General features: G+C 46.1%; 2 protein-coding genes and 1 non-coding gene across 5 annotated transcripts; 1 reads left to right on the top strand and 2 right to left on the bottom strand.

The window, feature by feature from the left end:
* Positions 1-23: 23 nt before the first annotated feature.
* LOC126529114 (Golgi to ER traffic protein 4 homolog) lies at positions 24-16513 on the bottom strand. The gene is made up of 7 exons (XM_050176718.3): positions 16379-16513; positions 12679-12757; positions 11342-11423; positions 9887-10178; positions 6508-6648; positions 5472-5614; positions 24-940 (listed from the first exon to the last, which is right to left on the bottom strand). The coding sequence occupies exons 1-7, from the start codon at positions 16486-16488 to the stop codon at positions 819-821; spliced, it is 969 nt and encodes a 322-aa protein (XP_050032675.1). The 5' UTR covers positions 16489-16513; the 3' UTR covers positions 24-818.
* Positions 14801-14875, bottom strand: TRNAS-GGA (transfer RNA serine (anticodon GGA)). The gene has a single exon. It is a non-coding gene; the product is annotated as a tRNA-Ser (tRNA).
* Positions 16514-16699: 186 nt separating the features above from the next.
* On the top strand, positions 16700-22107 carry LOC126529119 (cyclin-dependent kinase 2-associated protein 1-like). Of its 3 annotated transcripts, none has more exons than XM_050176725.3 (3): positions 16700-16807; positions 18374-18446; positions 20233-22107. In XM_050176725.3, exons 2-3 carry the CDS (start codon positions 18414-18416, stop codon positions 20533-20535), a joined length of 336 nt encoding a protein of 111 aa, XP_050032682.1. In that variant the 5' UTR covers positions 16700-16807; positions 18374-18413; the 3' UTR covers positions 20536-22107. The 3 variants fall into 3 exon arrangements, with proteins under 3 accessions (XP_050032682.1, XP_050032681.1, XP_050032680.2); XM_050176724.3 differs by having other exon boundaries at positions 16724-16860; XM_050176723.3 differs by lacking the exon at positions 16700-16807 and adding an exon at positions 16924-17841.

Here is a 22107-nt window from a genome sequence, read left to right as displayed (position 1 = left end):
AAGTGATGAAACACACATCCATGTACTCGCTGATCCATTTTTTTTTATTGCTCCAGTGGCAAACATTAGTGCTTTCACAGCAGCTTCTTTCATAAGCCTGCTTTTTTTGCTTCTTTTCTTTTTTTGTTACAATGTCTAACTGAACATTTTTCCACAAAGACCAGTCTGTAAAGTCAAAGCATATTAAAACATAAAGGAAGCAATAAAACAAAAAAGAAAGGAGGCTCGCCTGGAACTCGCAAGATAGTTTAATAATTGCCTCACATCACGCAACTGCAGTTCATTCCAGCCTCAAAGGAAATAAAAAATAAAGCTGCTGTTGGGCTGCTTATTCCAGCAATGCGAGTAAGAAAAACAAGAAGTACCTTGCGAACGAACATACAGCGCTGTACGGTCGGCCATCGCAAGCAACTGGCAACAACGTGACGGCGGCCGAGCAACGACCTTCCAGAAAGAATTCCTGTCCGCCCGACCCTCCCGACATCCAAAGAACGCGCGGTTCGTAGCCATCCGTAGCCTAGGCCACGTCGCCCGCGCGGCGGGAAATGTGGTTAGCAGCTGAGACGCATAAATCTACGAGCGAAAAACCGTCTGCAACAAACAGCGCACTGACCCTTTGGCCTCTCGAAAGCCTTCATCCTTGTTTGCTTCAACAAAAAGCCTTCCGCGCCGCACATCGTGTCGGCGGATTTGTACCGTGTGGCTAACCACCGTCTTTCCTTGCGCACAAAACTATGCCAGCCATTAACCCTTGCACACCCGAGTTCCAATCTGCTGGCAGAACCGGATCATCACGAGGCTGGATTCTCCGAATTAATTTAATCCAGCTCCTCGGGCTGGACTTCCGCGGACGTCGACTGCCCCGGCGCTGTGCCTGCTTGTGCCGACGTGCCGGAGTCGTCATCTTCCAGTCCCCCTAGTAGTGTTTGGATCAGGTTGCCTGTAATGTAAATTTTCACTGTGAGCAAAAAGAACAGAAAAGTCACGCAGATCTTATGCACTGTGGGAATCAATGTAAGCAAAGCTTTCTGCGCTATTTGCATTGATTGACAATATTTGGCGTTAATGTTGACGGCATACGACACTCGTGAGGTGATGTTAAATGTTCTTGCATGCATCACTTGTGTATGTCTCCGTAGTACACAGAACACACAGTGAGACATGTTTGCTCGAAGTGTTGTGCACTACTGTTCATAGCCTGCGAGAAGCTTAGCACTATCACTGCCTCACATGGCACGTTGCATCTGTGCTGAAGTGTTGGCTTTCTGAACGGTTGCTTGTGTAATGTCGTCTTGACACTGTGGTGTTTTAATGCAGCTTTGCATCTGCACACCCTGCGTTAGTTGTATTGATGGACAAAATTGCACAGTGTTTACTTTTCAGAAATAGCACGCACGTACCGTGCCATATCTTGAATTAAATTTCTTTTTCTCAGTTTGTCTGCAACTTTAGCCATGTATAGTAGTAGCGTTGTCTTTACTATCAGACCCCAAACGAGCCATGCTTTCTTACAGTACATTTACCCTCTCGTGCGGCCCTCCAGTGTATACAAGCTGCCACGAGCCAAGAGTGGCAACATTGTTATTCACCTGTGCCGTGACGGCGTTGGTTCGACCTATTCTTTGTCTCTTCTCTATACCTCCACTCTACCATTCAATCTATCTCTGGGCTGTTATACCCGAGTACAAAGATAAGCGTTGCTGCTTCTGCAATGCTTTTGCGGAGGGCTCGTGCGTAATTACAGCCATCCATAGGGAATTGTGATGACGGCCGCGAAGTTCCGAAGGGTATTGTGGCAACAGCCAGGAAGCTACAAAGACATTGTAGTAATGCCCAGGGAGCTCTCGTTGGACAGGTCTCATAGACTTCTCTTCTGCGATCCTACCAGGTACATTATGCACGTTAACCAACCCCTGATGTGGCATGCCAGACAGTAGCAGCAGCAGCAGTGCAAAAGTCGGAAGGAAGAGGCACCACAAACTTCGTGTAAAAAAAAAAAAAAAAAAAAAAAAAGAAACTTGCACATGCTGAATGCTGAGAAAGAAGCATATATACAGACTCATGCGGTAGAAAACACCAAAGCTGCCATACCCAGCACAAATAATAGCGCCACCTGTTGCACGTGCCATGAGTCAATGGGTCTCGGTTGGCACGCAATGCAGCGCATTGTGTGCCAACAGTGCGCACAGTGCGTTGTGTGTACGTAATCAGGCCTCCGAGCAAGTGTTCAAGCACGTCACTACGCATGAGTGTTGCCCAGCATTTGCAATCTTGCTGCCATGCATAGCAAGCTGGCCACGCCTTTAGAAATGATGGTGCTCTGCCTGCTTGAGGCATGTTACAGGAAAGTTATCCAAGATGCTGCCTGGTCGCACTGTCGATCATCCTAGGAAACGCGAGCCCCGCAACCAGAAGGCAGCCTTCCAAGGATCAATGATGGCCAACTAATGGGGGGACCCTTCCGGCATAACCAATTTTAAAGGGGCTTTAAAAATAAGGTCAAGCCTACATGTACTAGTAAATTATCTTTTTACAATACTGAAACAGTCCCTCTTATTGTGAGAGCAGACTTCATAAAGGAAGAAAGAAGCAATAAAGAAAGACTAGGTGACAACACCGCCTTAAGTTCCCACCCTAGCTCACTGTAACATTACGGATTTTCTCTGCATCTGCTTGGGCCAAACTAATCATTTATCGATAAACCTTACAAGTACATAAGGCTTTTTAAGCAACATGACTTAGTTTCACATTATTCAAGTTCAAAAATGATTTGTCAAGTTTGTTGCTGCAGACCGCAAGCAGCAGCAAACTTGGCACAACAAGTACTGACGAATAACACGCTAGATCACAGTGACCTTTTCAGTAACTTTGGTGCAGCCCATTCTGCCTGCTTCGGGGAACTTGTCTGAATAAACTTGCTGGAAGCAAGTGTCCCTACTGCATCTTTTCAAGACTCCCAACGGTAGGTACGGGAACAGACAAGCGAAAAATTTTCGCAGGACTTGGTAAAAAGCTTGCAGAATTGTAAGACGAGCCCGAATTTGTCAACTTTACAGAAGATTCAGTCGCACTGGCAGATATGTCTGTCATTCCAGAGGAATCTGAGTGATAAACAATTCATTCAATTCAGCCATCTACTTCCAGGCTGGCCACTAAGTGAGCAAAATGACTCGAGAGCTAATAAAGGTAATGCGGCACAACGTAAAGAGCGCCAGCACTCGCGCTCTTTCTGGCGTCTCCTTTTTCCTTCTTATGTTATTTTACATTGCACACGTTACCTTTATTAGATAAGCACCAGCCTGCCCTACATAGTACCCGACTTACCCGACATAGTACCCGACATAGTACCCTTGCAACAGATTAATGAATGCAAACAACCATGTTGCTAGGCTGAAAATCTTGTTTTCACAGAAACACACCTAAAACACTAATTTCATGAGACAGCCTCATTCTGCAATATTAAAATGCTCAAGACACAAACCAACAAGCCCAAAAATGATACACTCATTAGTACGTATAACCATTTTGGGGTAGCTCGGCAAGTACTTGCGGATGTCGGTTACTCTCTCCTCAAGAATCAACGGCTTCCAACTGGGGTCACACAGCCATGAGTATGGCAAGGACATCTGAAACCATGCACACTAGATTCAGTGATTACAGCGTTAACTCTGGATCAGGGTGCTACCGAGTAATTTTTTAGGGGTGGAAATCTGGCAACCTGAGAGGGGGGGGGAGGTGTTCATGCAGATGACCCTCTGTCTCCCTCTCTCTCTTGTTCAATAGAACCATTCTGTCATTTTGAATAGTAAACCCACCAATTTCGGATGCCCTATCGAAACTCACAAATGCCAGCGTCGCATTATACCGCAGTCGCCAAACTTCAATGGGATGAAGAAACACACAGGTCGCCGCTGTCAAAATGTGCTGGAAACATGCGCCAGCAATTCAAATCTGCAGCAGCCAATTGGAGCATTTCCTGTGTCCACATGGCAGCAGTAATGAATTGTGACAGTACATGTAGTTCATTTAATTTCTTGTTTGCTTCATTTGCTTTTTATTCCTGCATGGTGAAACATAGCGCTCTCAAGCTCACATCTCTCCTTTTTGCGATGGCTCCAAAAGGGTGGTGTTACGTTAACGTAAATTCGTGCGCTCCGCAGTGCAATGGTACATCCTGATGCCTGATTTTCTACCTGATTTTTGCCGGGATCACACTAGAAAAGGTACAAATTTCTCAACTTCTTTGTCACTTTTCTTTCTAATACTTCCCCATATGATAAAGAAACACCCAAGTATTGAAAAAAATGTGCCAGTGGGGAGAAACCTGCTCTAGGTGAAAAACAGAGCTAAACCTATGCATAATAAACACAAATATAACAAATTGACATCAGTGTATATAATGAATATGTACATATAACAAAGGCAATTTTTTAGGGGTGTGTGAATACCAAATACAGTCAAACCTCAATATAACGAGCTTTGATTTAACAAAATTTGGAATGAAATGAACTATTTTCATTTCCCGATCGCAGTTGCACTGAAACTATGTATTCTTTCTTTCACGATTCATCAAAGCAATTTCGTGACAGCTTTTCGATTTAACGAAGTATTGCCATTTCAAGCATGTACCTGGAGTCCGCATGTCTAGCAAATCTAGAAAAAAAAAAAAAGAATAGTCGGCCGAAGCAGAAGTTATTTAAAGCTTCCTTCTGCATGAAAAGATCAAGTGGCAAAAGTGCCATCAAAGCACGTATGCTGGGATGGGGTAGGCAGGCAATACTGTTGCACCATTTGTCGCACTGGCAAACAACTTGCCGAAGCAGGGTCACGGGCAGGAAGTGACATGCGAGCTCTGCCGAGGCATCGCATTGGTGGCCTCAAAAGGGGCGTTGTAAAAAATGCAAGAACATTGCTGCGGCAGCCTCTCAGCTTGAGAAATCGAGAAGAAATGCTGAAGCGAGACTGCCAGAAGCATCTCGCCTCGTACTTCTCACTGGCTTGCACGAGAAAACCCCATGTCTGTCAGCTTTGTTTGCTTTATGCAAAGCTTGCTGACATGCTTCTCCAAGGCATCCAGGTGCTCCACATAGTGCAGTGGAAGGTCCCTCATGAAAATGGATCCCCGGGGGGACCGAATCATCTGCAGGGCCTTCTGTGAGGACAATGCTGAGGCAGCCTGCCCTACTGCATCATCGCTGCCGTGGTCTCTGTCACCGTCGCCGTCACTATCTGAAGTTAGCACATTCTAGACGATCGCCTCTTCGGTTAGAAGCACTTCGGTTCCAAATCTATAACAGTGCACAGTCTTTTTACTGGCAGCATTGTGCACTGCTGATAAGCAGCAGGCAGATCAGCCTAATGCACCAGAGCAGTATGCAGCAGAGGCCATTCAGAACTCTGATGTTTGCATCTCTTCCTAGCCAGATAAGACCACAAAGTAACAATGAAAGAAGGCTGAAACAGATGCGCACCGAACATGCCCTGTGGCTTGGGTGGCGGCGGGAGGCCGAAGAAGAGCTGGCCAATTTTATCCAGGTACTGTGGGTACGTGGGGTCCCGGCTGATGGTTGGCTGGTACTGCTCGCACAGCACCGTGAACACCGCCAGCTTCCGGCTGCACCATAAAATCACGTTGGCATGCCAATCTTTAAAGAACAGTGCTCAGTTCGATTCCGTTCTTCTGCCAGCAAACTGCCAATTCTGGCTGCAATAAGGCGCGCCGATTTGTTGCAGCGGATAGCTGATCTCCCACCACGGTCTTATTACAAAGCACTAAAACGCATCTGCATTTAGAGGTACAAACTTCTCCGGCAAGAAGACAAGCCTTTCTGCTTCATGGAGTGGGGCACCTAGTAGCAAATGCAACTGCCTTTGCAATGAACTGAATCTAACATTACTGGGAGGTTTCGACGCTTCCAGTTAAAAGCGGCTGATGCACTGTTTAACTATCTGTTCCCGGAAACCGGGATGCGGTGCTGCTATGCTCCCGTTCGATTGTGCATATTCTATCACATCATTTCCAAATGCAGCACTAAAGTCAAGCTGAGACCTGTTAATTTTGCAACCGGGGGAGTTACGAAAGCTTGCAGCAAGTTTACGACATTCGTGTCTTCGCAACGGCAAGAACAATAATGCTGGCACACTCTCTGCTTTCTTTTCTTATTTGACCCATTACAGCCAGACGACAATCGATATCACACTATATATGATAAGGGGTCATTTTTCCACTCCTTTTCTTGTACAATAGCTTGACCTATATTTTGGTTTCTTACAGTACCTCTTTTACGCAATGCTTCCGTGGAGGCCTGCAAGTTTTCATAAATACTAAGTAAGCTCATCAACTTACGGCACGGCACATAAGCACTAATGAGGCAGTAAAGTCAGCCAGTCACAAAGTGACGTCCATTTAGAAGAAATTCTGAGCCTAGGACCAGCTTAGGATGTCTGTCCTTAAAGAATGTGCTATGAAATGAACTGCAGTGTGTGATGTCACAGGCAGGAGCTTACGTTTCAACGGCGAGGAGCAGAAACCAGAGGAAGTTGAGCAGTGGCAGGTAGTAGGGTGGCCCAGGGTGAACACTGGGATGGCGCCGTGTGTACGCTAAGAAAACAACCGAGGCTGTGGAAGGGTTACGGAGGCACAGGTACCTGCAACGTGACGCTCCTGTCAGTACTGCACACAACTTCACACCAACACTGTTCAACAAGAAATGACGTTTACAGTCATAGCCATAGCAAAAAAACTGCAAGCTGGCATATAGGTTTTTTTTTTCCAAACATTACTTTTACAGCGTCGTCGCATGTCCAGTAAAGCCACTATGCATAATGGCAGCCAAAATATTTAGCATGGTGGAATCTCCTGCTCAATTTTTCAAAGAACTTATGCACTATTTGAGCGATATTACCCCCTCAACATGCAGTTTTAGTGCTCAAGCAATTTTTACCATTCTCAGGTGCCATTTTCATGCTAAGAGTAACGATGACAACGTTGAGCCATAAACGCTACGTCACTGAGTGGCACAAGTTGCCACGGTTTCGAGGCCTAGCCATTAGCTTGCTTAGCTGTAGCTGGCAGCATTGATCAAGGACTGAATCCGGAGGTAGGACTGGACATTTTTTTTTTCCTTTTCAGGCGGTGATTAATGATGAGTTACATTAAATGCTAAATGTAAATATGAGCCAAGGAAGGGTCAGCGATAGCTGCATCACAGCAATAGCTGTTACTAACGAAGCGGCCGGATCCTCAAAACAAGCCATTGTTGTCAGGTGGCATGACTACGAGCTTATTATGATGCCACTGTCCATTTAGGTTTAGGTCATAATGGGTTTGTAAGATACTGGCACCTTAGATATTGATTTATAGCACTAAACTACTACATATCTGCACTCCGCTTACAACGATAGCTGTTATCGCTCCCAGTATACAACAGTTATCACACACAACAAAACAGCTACCTATCACGTACAGCAGCAGATACAACGATGGCGGTGTAAGTGCAATAGCCGTTACTATCAAAGTGGCTGGGCCTCCACAACAATTCACTGGTGTCAGATGGTGCGGAAAATGACAGATTTGTTTAACTACGTTGTCACCGAGAATGATTTGTGTTCATAATATTAGATCAGATTTGCCAAATTTGGTGCCCTCAGAAACTAAAAAATTTGTTTTGCCTGCAACAGAAAACAGTAAAGCGATAGCCAGTGAAATATAATGGACAGTAAGCTTTTGACTGTTTCGTGTGGTGACTGTTGGAGTGAACATCTGCAGTTGCAAATGAGCAATCTGCTTTCGAGAAATAAAAGAAGTGCGAGCTGCATTCATTTGAACAAGGTGTACACCTCCCTGTGATGAAATGGAAATACTCGGCTATTTTCCCTCCTCTGTTCCATCCAGACTTCGCCACTAGTCTCTAATAAAGCAACCCTTTAGCTTCTTACTGTTGGATTTGCTTGGCTTTTCTGAGATTTATATTTGGGCTACCCATTATTAGGCCTCACACTATCCATGAACAAAACATGACGTCAGCGCCATCCAGTAAAAATGTGGACAAGCTGAGCACTAAAGAAGACTAATAAAGATGAGACAGGCGGTGCTCAATCATTCTCATTACATGTAGAAGACGAAAACTTAATTTGGGACCGTCTCCACAACTGGGAAAGCAAAGCGCTAGAACATGAAGAGAGTGCAGATGCCAGCTCTACTCAGTACACAGATTGTTGGGCGGCTGTCAGCCAAAGGCAGCTACTGGCATGATCGTGCTCTCCAGGGTCGTCATTTTCCACAGCTGTAGTATCGGCAGAGTCGCCTAGAGGCAGAATCATGGATTGCCAATGTGTCAGTCGCGAATTTGAATCCTCGCGATGCAATGAGAATTTTTCTTTATAATTTTCTCATGAGGGATTATGGGATTCCAGTAATGACACTGGCAGACATCAATATAACCAGGGGTGTGAGCCCATAACAGCTATTGTTGTAAAACAAACAAAACAAATAAATATTAATAGTTGTCAGCATGCCGACAGTTCAAAGCACAAGCATTGGCCGACATTCCAGTGGGTATTTAGGCTCATCATTACTATCTACACTCTGTACCACAGCGATAGCCGTTATGCAACTATCACTGCAACAGCTATTGCATACAGTATAACAGCTATCACATATAAAAGTGAATTGAATTCTGTGGTGTTTTACATGCCAAAACCACAATACATATGAGTATGTGGCACACCGCAGTATAGGACTTCAGATTAATTTTGACCACAGCTATCACCTACAGTAGAACAGCCATTGCATTTAGCAGCATGTACAGTGATAGGTGTTATACAGTTATAGTATGTATTTACATTTATATACATTCCGTTTTAGTAGTTCCGTACAGCAGAACCAAGGTTATGCATCCTGTGAGCGCAGATTCTTGTGCAGCGAGATGTAGCACTACAGTACGGAACCCGTTGGGCGACTAAATGGCTTTGAGAAATGGTCTTGGTAGGAGGTGCTTACTTGGAAGTTTCTCTGCAGGTCGCAAGGCGGTTTATTGTGCGATTTTGCTTTGTTCTTTAATAAAATATTTGTTGACATTCTGTGATACTGAAAATAAAGTTCTCCACTTGTTCAAATGAAAATGCAGAGAAAAAGAGATTTAATGCAACGCTGCTATACAGACATCAACTTGCTTTTAATAAGTACAAACTAACTGATTTGACAGTGCCTAAATTCATATGTGCAGTTGGCACAGCCACGACACTGCAGAGGACTCCCTCCTGGGTAAGTGCTTCGTCCTTCACGAAAAATGACTTCTACAGACTTGCTTGTGTGGCATCGTTCCAAGCTGCTCTTTTAGACGAAATGAACGAGTAAGTTGGCGTTGAACATGCTTGGAACAGTGCGGAAAGAGTGCGGTAAACGAGCACAAATTCTAATCAAGAAAAAGGCTGCACTTAGGAATGTCAGCTAGCACACAATGTGGAAATGGATGTTACAAGACGGATCAAGAGATGGCGCCACCATTCCATGCGACACGCTGGCCGAGTGCTCCTTCTGAACCCTCCATTTCCAGTCTCTGCGACCCTCCTCCTCCTCCTCTATATCTCGAAATATCTTGAAGACACATGCTTTTTTTGGTGTCAGAGTGCATATGGAACAAATTTTCTACCGCTCTTATCACAGCAGCTGACTTCACTGGGAAATTGTGGCCTTTGTAGATGTTGCCGCCGCCTACGCTGCAGCACCTTTAATGTCTGTTCACCACCCTGATTGGTCAAAGAAGCCCATAGCTTCTGCAGTGTTGCACGTAACTAATAAAAAAGAGCATAGTAACATAGCTGTGATACAGCTATCACTGTAAGAGAGCTGCAACTAATAGCTTGGAGATGGAGCCCGACTCACTGGAACACCGTCTGGGCAATGAATAGGTCAATTTCGGAGCTGTAGCCCTTGGCCGTCTGAAACTCTATGAGCATGGCGGCGCAGCCGTCACCGTCCGTCGAGTGCACAAAGTGGTGCCGCGCCTCCGGGTAGTTCTTTTCCTTCCAGAGGGTGAGTGCCACGAGCCGGTGAAGCTGGGGGTGCCCCCGTGCGGGCTGCTCCTTGCCCGCCGACCACTGCAATGCTCGTGCCAGGAACGCTGACCGCTCGGGTGAGTGGGGTACCAGCAGCGCGTACAGGCGCCCCAACCGTTCTGCGTACATGAGAGGCGGTGTGCATCTTTCAATAAAAAGCACGAATAGCTGGGCTAGATTGAAGATATGATTTAAAGTGCAAGCAAACACACATGAGAACCGTGAGAGCACAAGCACTTAACGAAGCATGTTTATATGAAGCATTAGAACTCATCGGCAGGTGAAAAGTGAGGCAGACAGAAATAAGAAAGAAGGCAGGCAAAATAAAAACATTATGCTGCATGAGTCAAGTGCCGCGAAGATATCAAAACTGATGCTATTGATGAACATCTTATGCATGTGAGAGCTTTCTCAACCAAACTGGCCGCTATCATTTGTTGTGTAGCTTCGCCATTACGGGCAGCCCAATTGAGACCACAAAATGACGAAGGCCTTCCTTCTCTAAAGGATCTACAATTAATTCCTTTTTGTGGCTCTTTGGTTTTCGAATACCCTAATCTTGCCACACCAGCGAGTTCCCTGCCTTTTCACACCACATCTCCATCCCATATATATCCATCCAGTTAATTGAAATGTGAATACCATTGGTTGATCTAAGGCAGGTTAGTTTGCTCTGCAGTTGAGCATTTATTTTTTCTGTTAGTCGATTCAGAACAGCTCCCCATTTCCACAGTTTCAGATCAGCTAGATCAATGGTACGACACTTTATCTTACTCTGCCCTTGGAGCACTGATTCTTCCAGAAGTACTACAGCTTGTTTTCGATGACAGTGGCCACCTCCCAGTGAGTTGGCTCTTTTTAATATACACTGAGAACAAAAGCATGTAAAAGGCACGTATGACATCCTGGCCATACCACACAGAAACAGAGTCAAATGCGCACAGAGCAGAAGGCATCAGGAGCAGCTATTCCAGCTTGGACATATTGGGTGTGTTAACAAGAAAGAAAAGCAATTAACTAATCAGTTGTCTCTTGCAGCAGTCTTATTAAATAAATTGATCTTGCCAAGTAACTCCAATCTGAAGCCATGAATTTCACAGAGACGATTCTATCCAGTAAATGAGAATGGTCGTTGTGGCGCACACAAATTGTTTTGACAGTGAGTTCTTCAAAGATACCTGTCAGAGTGAAGTGTATCACTGGTGTAGTAATTGCAATCACCCTAGCAAGATGAGTGATCTGTGAGCATGCTGAAAACAGGTATACTATAAAGGATATTTACCAATCTGTTCATCGCAAGGTTCCGTATCTGACTGAACAAGCACATCCACTAATAGGTTCGCCAGGTCAGCTCCGCTGTTGCACTGTGTTGATCAAAGAAAGAAAACAGCAGCCCAGTGACTCAGAGATTTGCTATCAACAGCACATCACTGCTGTACTGGCACTGATGAGATCTATACTGGCACTGATGAGAAATATGTATCCTGGTATAAGCTACACAAAATTTCGTGAAACACCAGGCAGTTGAAGTATTAAGAGAGACACATGTGCACTTACGCTTGTAATATCCCTGAACTAAAAATTAATTCATTTATTCACAGCTGAGCTGCACAATGGACTGTGAAAAAAACGGAAAATATCGTCCCCAGCAAAATGCAGTTACCGTGGCAGAGATCAAAGCCATAACCTGGAGCTAAGCAGCACTACGCTATAGCTACTTGGCTACCGCGGCAGGTGCCACATAATGTTCTTTAACCTGCACCGAATGCTTGGTGCACGGGTGACCTTGAATACTACCACCATTAAATGCAGCTGCCAGGGGCAAGAATCGCACCCCTGACCTAACTACAGAAGGTAGCACTTGCCCAGAAATGGTTCCGGCAGAACGGCGTCAAAAGTTAGCAGATTTTCTCTGACAAAATCCAGCAAAGTGGTCAAGGTTATAAAAAAAGTTCATGAAGTGATTCACGTCGGGACGTGCACTTTGTTTTTTTGATAGACCCTAATAGACCCTATTCGCTATTGTAAAGCTAGCTTTGCTGTGAGGTGTGGTTGCCCAACTACCTAACGATGGCATAGTCATTTTGGCAAGTCCTGTACAAGCACAGCTTGTCTTACGGCATGGAAAATGTCGATGTGGCTCTCACAATGAAATCATGCACATGGAGGAAGCTACGGCGTGTGCTGCTGGCACTTCACTTTCATTTGAACAACAGCCGGCACCGTGATCAGTTGGGCAAGTGCGCAGTGCAGAGAAGCACGCTTGCAAATCAGGAAAGGATCTATTGGCCTACAATCATTACTTGGCAACTATTTAATTGCGTGAAGATGCAAAATATGTCAATTAAGGGGTTCCTGTTTCAAAGCTCCCGTCCCATGGAGTACGTGAGAATGTGAAAGATGACGCACTGGATTAATCCCCCCCCCCCCGAGGTTCTAGACCGTGAAACTAAATCTAAGCGCATGAGCATTTCTTCCATTCCGCCCACTTCAGAATGCAGTCGGGGATCGAACCCGTGGCCTTGTGCTCCGTAGCAGACTGCCATAGACGCCGAGAAAGAGAGGTCGCTGCGAAATATATCGCCCGGCAGGTGGCAAAGGGAGACACGGACAATTCACCTGTTCCAACCTGAGGAGTTTGACGGCACCATTGTAGAGCAGTTCCTTCAACTCACTATATCTTTTTTGGCCTCGGTATCTGCAACGACAGCAACAGATTGCATTGAAAGTGCAATTACGGCAATACCGACATCAGATGTTTGGCTTTCTGACTGCCTGGGCCACCTAACCATTCATGTGGCTCGACAGTATGCAAAGACAGCTTCAGATAAGAATAAACAGACAGATATGATAGGCATCTTACACGAACTACTAGCATCGTCTTCGCATCACACGCTTACGCTTTATCCCATAATGACCACGAAACCTCCCATTTTACGCATCCTTTCATCAGTTTCAAATCTTGCATAGATGGCAATGATAAAGGAGCTTGACATAACAGTAAAGACCAACCACAATGAAATTACACTCTAGCCACATTAGTTCTCAACAATCTTGGGTGCTGCGTCATTTCCAGCGAGTGGAAATGGTGGCATTTCTTCCAGTTGTGGTATCAAAAATGTCCACCTTCACAGGTTTTCCGTGACACATCTGCTTGTATTTCTTTTTTGATGATGAATGTGGTGTTTTGTGGCGCAAGGGCCAATTATGGCCAAAGAGCGCCAGGCCGGTGCTAATGCGTTAGCAATGGACCCATGAATAACGAAAGGCAGATGTTACGGTGGCTGTATAGGGGCCTAAAAACAGTTGCTCTAAAGTACATAAAACTTACAGAAGATAAAATTATGCCAATTTCTTTTTTTCAGATTAGGCCTTCTGCACTGTTCAAAATTTAGTGTCGGTTGGACTTTAATCCATTCACTTCCATGGCCAGCACTGAGCTGGCCAGGCCACAAGAGGCCAAAGTGCAGGAGGCAGGTGATGTGCCAGCTGCCTCTAGAGCAGATGTTTTGACAAGATTTTCACAGATGGCAGCACACTATAGAATACTTTCTAGTTTCTTTCTGTTTCACACACTAGATGGACATACTTGTCCACATTTACAGCAGGAGATCATAGTAAAACAATGGAAAGGTTCCAGCTCACCAGACTCCACTCTGTTGTCATCACCATTGCAGAGTTTCAGGCTTGAATAAAAGCATACACGCTTCCGAGCGGGCTCAATTTTTTCAGCGCGTCACTGAATACTATTTAAAAGATCCTTTCAAGGCTCTGTTTAGTTCCCAAGGTCCAAGTCAAAAAGTTCAAGAGGTGTTCCGAGTGAGAAAAATGTAAAGCTGCACTCCACATTCTTGGACGTTTTAAGCATTTTTGATTCTCACTTTGTACCTTTGTTTTTTACCGCATCTGATGCAGAAGCCTATTGTGAACAAAATAAACCAGACATTTTGTAGATGCGATGTCTGTAGCACATTTCCTACAGCACGGAACACGCTGAACGAGCCAGAAAAATGTGCCACGGAACATCAGGTGTGGCAGAGCGCCAAAGGGGTGGAAGTGAAGGCGTTAAGGCACCCAGCTACAAATGATGAAAGAACTTCACGCTACCTAAAGTGAAACACAGTTTTACATTACGGCATCTTCCAACACCTTCCTTTATAACTAAAGTGAAAATGAAACATCCTTTACATTTTAAACAAAGTAGTCCCATCTTTCTTCTTAGACATTCTTTCAGTGCTTTAAAGCTCTCGACATGCATAATGGTAAAACACAGTGATGTTGTGATAAGGTTATCTATTGTAACTCGCCAAGGAAAGCATCATACACCGACACCTTATTCTAATTTGGAAGCTGTGTTACACATGGCTGCAGAACACCACCAGCTTACCAGCTTGAGGTTTTGGACTGCCAGGCAAGTTCACAAGGCATGGCCTTCAGCAGATACAAGAAGTCACTTGGAATGTTTTTATATGAGACACCATTAAGGGGTGACAGGTGCAAAAACTGCGAAATAGTTAAGTTACTATTTCTGTAACTGCAACAAACTTTAATTTGGATGAGTCGGTTCGTGTTGACAGTGTACGTAATATAGTTTTTGACGTAGTAGTTCTGCGGAAGCCCTCAGGGTGGAGAGAAGTAATGAATAAAGGGAAAATCAGACATCCACTCGTTCGTAGCAATTGCTACAAAGGAAAGCCATACGGGTTCCTCGAAAGAAAAGCCTCATAGTTGAAAAAAAATTCGTCCTGGTCCGGGACTCGAACCCGGGACCACCGCCTTTCCGGGGCAGCCGCTCTACCATCTGAGCTAACCAGGCGGCTAGCAGATGGCAGGGCGAAGTCGAATTTGTCGACAAGACGAAGCAAAGGCAAGAGTTTGACGTAGTAGTTCTCCGGAAACCCGCAATAACATAACAGCACTATAGACCAACATGAAGAGAACACATACGACAAGACGGGCACTTGATACAGGTTACACTTCGAAACAGGTTACACTTCACCCAACGTGACAATACTAGTTCTAGACAAGGAAATGGAATGTAGCTTATGTCAGCAAAGTACTCCTAGTCACTCCAAACAGAATTTGATAAAGCACCAAAAGTTGCACGAAGTCACCATCACTGCATCGAAAGCAACCGAGTCACGCCAAGTGTTTCACAGTCGTACATGTCAACGTAGAACAACTAAAAAATCCTGCCAAATGATTTGCCAGCACTTTCGCTGCTAGCTCCCGGCCTCTGTGTCAAGGTGACGTCACATGTGGTGATAGCACTGCGGAGGCCTTAATAAGACATTACGTTCTCGTGCGCTGCGACATTACGATGCAATCGTGCCAATGCGGCTAAACTACCAGCACAATTAGACCCGAAACTTGATAGGTCCCCCCTTCACGAGTCTCGACACGGAGTTTTACGCAAGCGTACAGGGCGAAATAAAACAAAAAGGGCTAGGTCTCTTCTCTTTCCCGATGACTACAGCACGGGGTTACTGAAAGCAAAGTTCAATAGCGTGCTCATCCGCACTGCAGCAAAGCCTAACTAGGATGGAATCGAGCCGCACGATTATATATTGACGTGAACGCTGTGCGCAGGCTAAGCAGTCGCGACGTGGGCCGCGTGGCTTCTCAACAGACATTTATCAGCGGGCGCGTACTGTTGTAGTACGGGGCTGCACGTCGCCCGGCAGACATAGAAACAAGCAAGCTTCGGCGTATCGGGAACGAGGCGCCCACGAAAGCGCCCAGCGCGAGACAAAAACCCACGCGAAACAAGTAAACAAGCAGAGCGCTTTTCATTGTCAGTCGGCGTGTGGTATGTATTTATTTTTTTTTCTCTGCGAGTCATTTAAATCGCAGTTTCCACGAGTTTCTGGTGTCTTGAATGCCCGTTGCTGGCCCTGGGGAACTAGAACCGCTGACACGCCGTAGCTGTGCGTCTGCGAACCCGTCCTGTTAAATTCCGAAACCGCGCACATTACGCGCACGTGTGACGTACTCGCATTTAACCCGATGTTTCGTTCATACACGTCAGAGCAAACCCAACGAAACACCGTCGTCGCACAACCCAACAGCGCGGATACCGCTTGCGTTTGCGTAGCCCGCGACCAGCCAGCCGCTAGCATTCCTTAAACAGACTATCGTAGTATTACGTGGGTTTGACCGCGAGTGTGAGCGATTTGTTTGTTTGATTAGCAGGTGACGACCAAATTGCGACGACCCCGACAAACCATAGATGCCTCCGGCGCGTTTACGGAAAACCAGCACTGCGCAGCGCGTCACGCCGGTACAACAAGAATGAGAGACCGAACGCGCGGAGACTGACCTGAAATATATGGTCCTGTACATTTGATGAGCTTCGTAAAAATTTCCAGCGTCGATGCACGCTTCCAATTTGTTTAGCACACGGGACGTGCCCGTAGCCCGCGCCGCCATTTTGGCCAGCCCATCTGGAGAGTGACAAAACCCGAAGCAACTGCAAACACGTTTCAACGCAGTCGACATAAAATGCACTTATTTTCAAATTTCAACGCGTTTTGGCATCAGCAATTATTTTTTACACTTGTATTTTTTTGTTATTGAGAAGATGTAGACGTCTTCAAAGTTTGCAAGCTTCCTACACTTTATGTGCGCTTCCGCTTTTCGACGCTCCCGTTAATAAAAGAATGCTTCCCATTATTTCAATTTCCCTTTCGTCGCGTTCTGTTTTATTTTGCGGTGTCATAGGTTTTCGCATCACGGCAGGCTGAAACTTGTGAGGAGCTCCCGAATTTTGTAAAACCTCTCTGCATGATGTCGGGTCCTAGCGTACGTTCACATTTTTCGATACTTTCTTTTCGAATGTATCGAGCTAGCGCGCTAAACTTTGAGGACGATTTCCGAACCCGCTGACCCCGCACCGCAGTCATCTCTTGACGCGTCGCGAGGCCCGAAGATTCATTAGGCATCGCAGTGCAACCAGGTGCAACACGCGCGCGGTGTCTTAATGATTCGCGCTGAACATAAAAGACGCTCCTTGCCAAAAATTCTCGGAAACACTTCGCCGAGGGTGTTGGACGATTTGTCGACTGCTCCTGGGGATGCATTTACTGCGACAGTAGTAATGAGGGGTTAGAAAATGGGTACGCGACCTCCTGTCCTACGTCTCTTCGCCAAAGCTCCGTGACCACATGTAAAAGCGCGTAAAATCGACTTTCGCTTCCACAAGATGCAAACATGACTTAAAAGGCAACCGCGATAGGCGACTTGCGTGCGGTTTGGCGCGAGCTATGCAAGGTTATCACAATTTTTGCGTGAGCAGATAGTTAATTGTTCGCAGATGACCAGTTCATGTACGAAGGTTCTGTGTGATCAGATGACCCTGTCGTGGGTACAGTTGATGGAAACGTGCTTAGAAATTTTTCTTCGATTGCCAGTGGAAGGTAGAATGTCCAGCGAAGAGCCCGGATGTTCGCGTCAGTTGACTCGAGCTGAGCGAGTCGAAGCTCTCAAAGAAGCAGCGAGGGAACGCATGCGGGCCCATCGCAAACGCTGGACCGAAGAGAGTGCCAACGCAGGAGCTTGCGAACGGACGCCTGGACTTCGCGGGCGCCGCGCAGAAGTTCACACTCGAGCGGAATGCGATCGTGAGAGTCCGGCGACGCTGCAAAATCGAGGGGTCACGAAAGAGCCAGGTGCAGCAGAAGCTAGGAACACGGTGGAAGCGAAACCGAAGCGGTGTCCCTCCAGAAGACGCCGGGCCTGTGACGAGACGAGTGACGGCCGAGACCAGCGGATCCGTGCCAATGGGTACAACGGGAGTTACATAAACGTTGAAAGAAATTTCGAAAGATTCGGTTTGGGCTATAGTTAGGAAGTCGGCGCCGCGTTTCGTCTTTCGTGTCCAGGTGCTACTTTAGCGCTGCCTTTAATTAGTGACAGGCACAAGCTTCGCAAAACGACGCCAACCAGTGGGACGACTTTATTTTGAACTACTGTCGCAGTAAAACCTAGTGGGGAAACCGGTAGAAACAGTCGTTTGCGTGTGGCACGTGGCCTGGGGCTTCGTTACGCGAACGCGGTCCTAACCCTGTGGGCGATCTTTCAACCCTCTGGGCGATCTTTCAACCCTCTGGCAGTCGTTAAACGCAACCCGGCGTCGCAGGGCGCGGGCACTTGGCTGCACGCGCGCGCGGTGACCGACGGCTTGCAGACGACAGGGCGACATATCTTGCTAAACAGTGCCTTTTCTAACGATGCTGCTGCATTGCACGACTGTGTAGGGCGGTCGTTTTCGACAGCTTTCAACGATGCTTACTCTTTTTTTTTTTCTCTCTCGTAGGCGCGAGACTTCTCACCTGTTGCTTTCCGGTACCGGTGATATGCTTCATCAGTGGCTACTGAAGTCCATTGAGGTGAGTCGAGCTCAGTCGGAGGCGGCCTCGGTGTTATGACTTGGTATGTCTTGTCAATTTACAGCAGCTTCTGTCTGCGTGGTGTCGAGTACGAGACACTGTGGACTTGCGTGTTACAGTCAGGCCATTGTAACAACTAGCTGCTGCGCAAACTGCGGCAGATGTGTTCTTCAGGAGTGCTCACGTGAAGTGAAGAGGTCTTGGCGTGCGGAGCTTAAACTCTACAGGAAAGTCATCGAATGGAGAGCTCAGGGCTACCTTGTGTTGTAGCGACCTGTTCACACTACGCGAAACGCTCCGATGAGAAGAACCTAATGGAAAGAATTAGACAGAACACTCGACAGTGTAGAAGCTGGACAGAAAAGAGGAGCTCAAGCACAAATGAGTGAATCCTGGAAAGCTTGTCCTGTAAAGGCGGAACATAAAAAGAAGCAGGGCTGAGATTTTGTGTTGTAGCGATGCGGTTTTCAATTAAATTTCTTTCCATTCCTTTTCACACAGCATGTGTCAGAGCAGTGCTTTGTTCTAGTTATTCATGGGATCAGCCAGCTATAAACGGGAATTATGAGTGGCATAGACTCGAGTGAAAGGCGTTGTTACAATATCATGGCCCAGGTGCTACCAATTCAAGGTACTTGCAAGTGCATTTGCCGATACTGGGAAAAGTGCCACAGACGACTTCTGGGTCAGCATTAGTGCTCAATGTGTTTGGTGCCATTCGCAACATGCGCAAACACCTGTGATGGTTGGCCGGTGAATGAGCGCACAATGGAGATGCTAATTGCTTTTTTCAGTGTCATAGGCTAAATCTCTGGCATGCATTGAAAACCGGCCACTTCCTGAAAGCCTTCTTTCTGGCACACGACCAAAACACTCTCAGGCCATAAAGGCTGTTGCGGATTTTTTGAGAAAATTAACTTCATTTGCGGTTATAACAAGTCTTTCCAGTTTTTTTTTTTTCAATTCATGCAAATGTACTTTTCTGTCGTTATCGTCACTTTCTTCCATCTCCTCTTGTTCCTCTTACCCCATTGCTGAGTGCACAGTAGTTCAGGTCAATCTTTCTCAGCTTTTCACATATAATAAGCCTACTCTCTCTCATACCGAGTGTGTGGGAGAAAGCTATTGCTCTCTTGTACATTTAGATGCTCCTTTCTTTAAGATACCGGCAAGCTTCATCCGAGTAGGAGAGTGCCTCATTTTTTCTTCGCTCACTGTTACGAGATTACGTGGCAGCAGCTGGTGCTCAGTAGAGGAGTCTGGCATTGCGGCGGGCCGTAAATGTTTCAACGCAAGCACCATGGCTGCAGCCATTGGCCTGAAACCTTGGAGGCGTTAGCTGCAAGTTAGGCAAATCCATGTGCTATACTCGTCATTCTTGTCTGGTTTAGCACTACTAACCCTTTAAATCTCACACACTAAGGATGACAAGGCTGCCTTTGAAAAAGATGGGTCCCCTTATTGAAACGTCAACCAGCCTGTCTGAGGAACTATATCTCTGCTTATGTACAACTTTTTGTCTCTTAGTGCGTTTCCATCTGTCAGCCCCCGTCTTTAATTTGGATTCTAGACGCTATAGTTAGGATGACATGGTAGATGGCATCAAAGATGAGGTGCTCAGGGCTATTGATGATTGCTGGTCTGCTGAAGCTCAAATGCAATAAATTTTATTTTTCTGAGCAAGAACAAATCATCATAACTTTCCCTTACATTCGGGTACATGTTGCACCTGGAGGGGACTTGTGATCGAGTAAATACAGTACATTGTCTTTCGTGCCTGATGCAGGTCATGGACGAGGACTCTCGCTCAACTGACTCTCCTGGCCAGAGCCAGCCCGGCACACCCCTCCAGACAAGCCACAGCCCAGGCGCCGTCAACATGGGCCTGGTTGCTGGTGATGCGGCCCGTCATCCGCAGACGTCCAAATACACGCAGCTCCTCGCGGTCATCGAGGAACTCGGGCGCGACATTCGGCCCACGTACGCTGGAAGCAAGTCATCAGCCGAGCGCCTCAAGCGAGGCATAGTGCATGCACGCATTCTTGTGCGGGAATGCCTGATGGAAACTGAACGCAACGCCAGGTCTTAGCAGGCTGCTGTTGCTGAAAGCAAAGCTAGTTTGTTACTGGCATTGGGAAAAATGTTTACAGGGCTAAGAGAGGCAAAACAAACATTGCATGTGCGTTTCATGTTTGTGTTTCATCTTTCCTAGCGCTGTCAACATCTTTCATGAACTTGGCTGGTATGTCTTTAACCCCAAAAAGCCCAACGTATCCTTTCTTCTATGCTGGGCTTGTAATTTCTAAACTATGGTTTGTATGTAGGGAACTTAATGTAAAGCCTATGCATAGTAACATTTTTTATACATAACATCCAATTCTGGATAGATGAGAAAAACCTGGTGCTGATGAATTATACTACAGTGGAAGTTTTTTTTGGGGGGGGGGGGGTGGGGGAGGGGCAGGAATGTTTTGTGAACCTGTTCAATTTTTTTTTTTTGAATGGCGCTTGGGCTTTATGGGGTTAATTGAACAAACTTCACGGACATGTCTTTCATGTGGTATAAGATGTATTAAATATGAGATTGAAGACTACCAGTATGATGTCCTAAGGACATTTTGCTTAAGTTCTAGAGTGACCTTCCTCTAGAATTCGGAAGCCTGCTTTCTGTGAATGGGCTGTCGGGAAACAACCTGGTCTGGCATACCTTGGTCTGTCCTCCTCGCGTTAACCTAAATGTCATTTTGCATACAAGAACTTGGACATCATTGCAGCAAGGTACAGAAGGTACACTCTTAGGCAAAGTTACACCCTTTGGATTGCCCCTTCTGCCACACAATAATCGTCATCTGCCTTGATGCGTTTCCTTTCTTGAAAACGCCGCGCCCGCTACTTTCCTGTCGGGAATGCTATCATGCTGATAACGCGCATGCCGTTCGTTACTGGAAAGTACCGGGCTCGCAGCGTTAAAGAAAGGAAACGCATCAAGGCAGATGACTATTATTGTTGTGTGGCAGAAGGGGCACTCCAAAGGGTGCAACTTTGCCCAAGAGTGTAGTTGTACTAGTAGCACCAGCGTATAATGGTGTTAAAGGTACCCCGTTTCTTCATTACCTGTAATGCATCGTGGTGACTGGAAAGCCATTATGGCCATCACCCGTTCTTTTGTAACAACGGCACACTGGGCAATTGTCATTGGGAAGCGTCGCAAAGAATGTGCAGTGGTTTACAATTTGCGTGTACAACTTGCAGACAGAGTATTTTTGACATCTGGCAGCAAAAAAACTGCAGTGCATTCAATTGATGTCATGAAGGGCAACTCTGATTCAATTTTGGCAAAGAGCGAGCATTGCACTGTTTTTCAAGCGTGCATATTAAAGCCATCTAGTTCACGTTCAAGGCCAAGCCAGGTACAACACCAAGACTCGACGGAGCTCTGTGCTAAGCAAAAGCCCTGTGCAGCATCGTCAAATCGTTCTTTGAATCTCCAAACCTTGAAACAAACGGTCCGTGCCCTGCTTTTGGTAACCAAATAAACACATGGCATGCACTGATCTCATCGCACTGCTTTGAATGCAGAACCAGTGTTGCACTGTACAAATGTGCGTGCCAAACAATGTTTGTGTACAAATGAAGGAATAAAGAAAGTGACCAAAGTAAA

Source organism: Dermacentor andersoni, chromosome 8 (genome assembly GCF_023375885.2).
Source record: "Dermacentor andersoni chromosome 8, qqDerAnde1_hic_scaffold, whole genome shotgun sequence".
NCBI lineage: Eukaryota > Metazoa > Arthropoda > Arachnida > Ixodida > Ixodidae > Dermacentor > Dermacentor andersoni.
The sequence above is the reverse complement of the archived record's forward strand: the minus strand, read 5'-3'. Positions and strand labels throughout refer to the sequence as shown.

Bases quoted from the DNA above. Each gene is read 5' to 3' on its own strand.
- LOC126529114 (XM_050176718.3), bottom strand. From the start codon at position 16,488: ATGGCGGCGCGGGCTACGGGCACGTCCCGTGTGCTAAACAAATTGGAA. The intron at 12,758-16,378 runs GTCAGTCTCCGC...CTGTCGTTGCAG, and splicing joins TACAGGACCATATATTTCAG to ATACCGAGGCCAAAAAAGAT. The intron at 5,615-6,507 runs GTAAGCTCCTGC...TTTATGGTGCAG, and splicing joins CTGCTCCTCGCCGTTGAAAC to CCGGAAGCTGGCGGTGTTCA.
- LOC126529119 (XM_050176723.3), top strand. From the start codon at position 17,372: ATGACCAGTTCATGTACGAAGGTTCTGTGTGATCAGATGACCCTGTCG. The intron at 17,842-18,373 runs GTACAACGGGAG...TCTCTCTCGTAG, and splicing joins CAGCGGATCCGTGCCAATGG to GCGCGAGACTTCTCACCTGT. The intron at 18,447-20,232 runs GTGAGTCGAGCT...TGCCTGATGCAG, and splicing joins GGCTACTGAAGTCCATTGAG to GTCATGGACGAGGACTCTCG.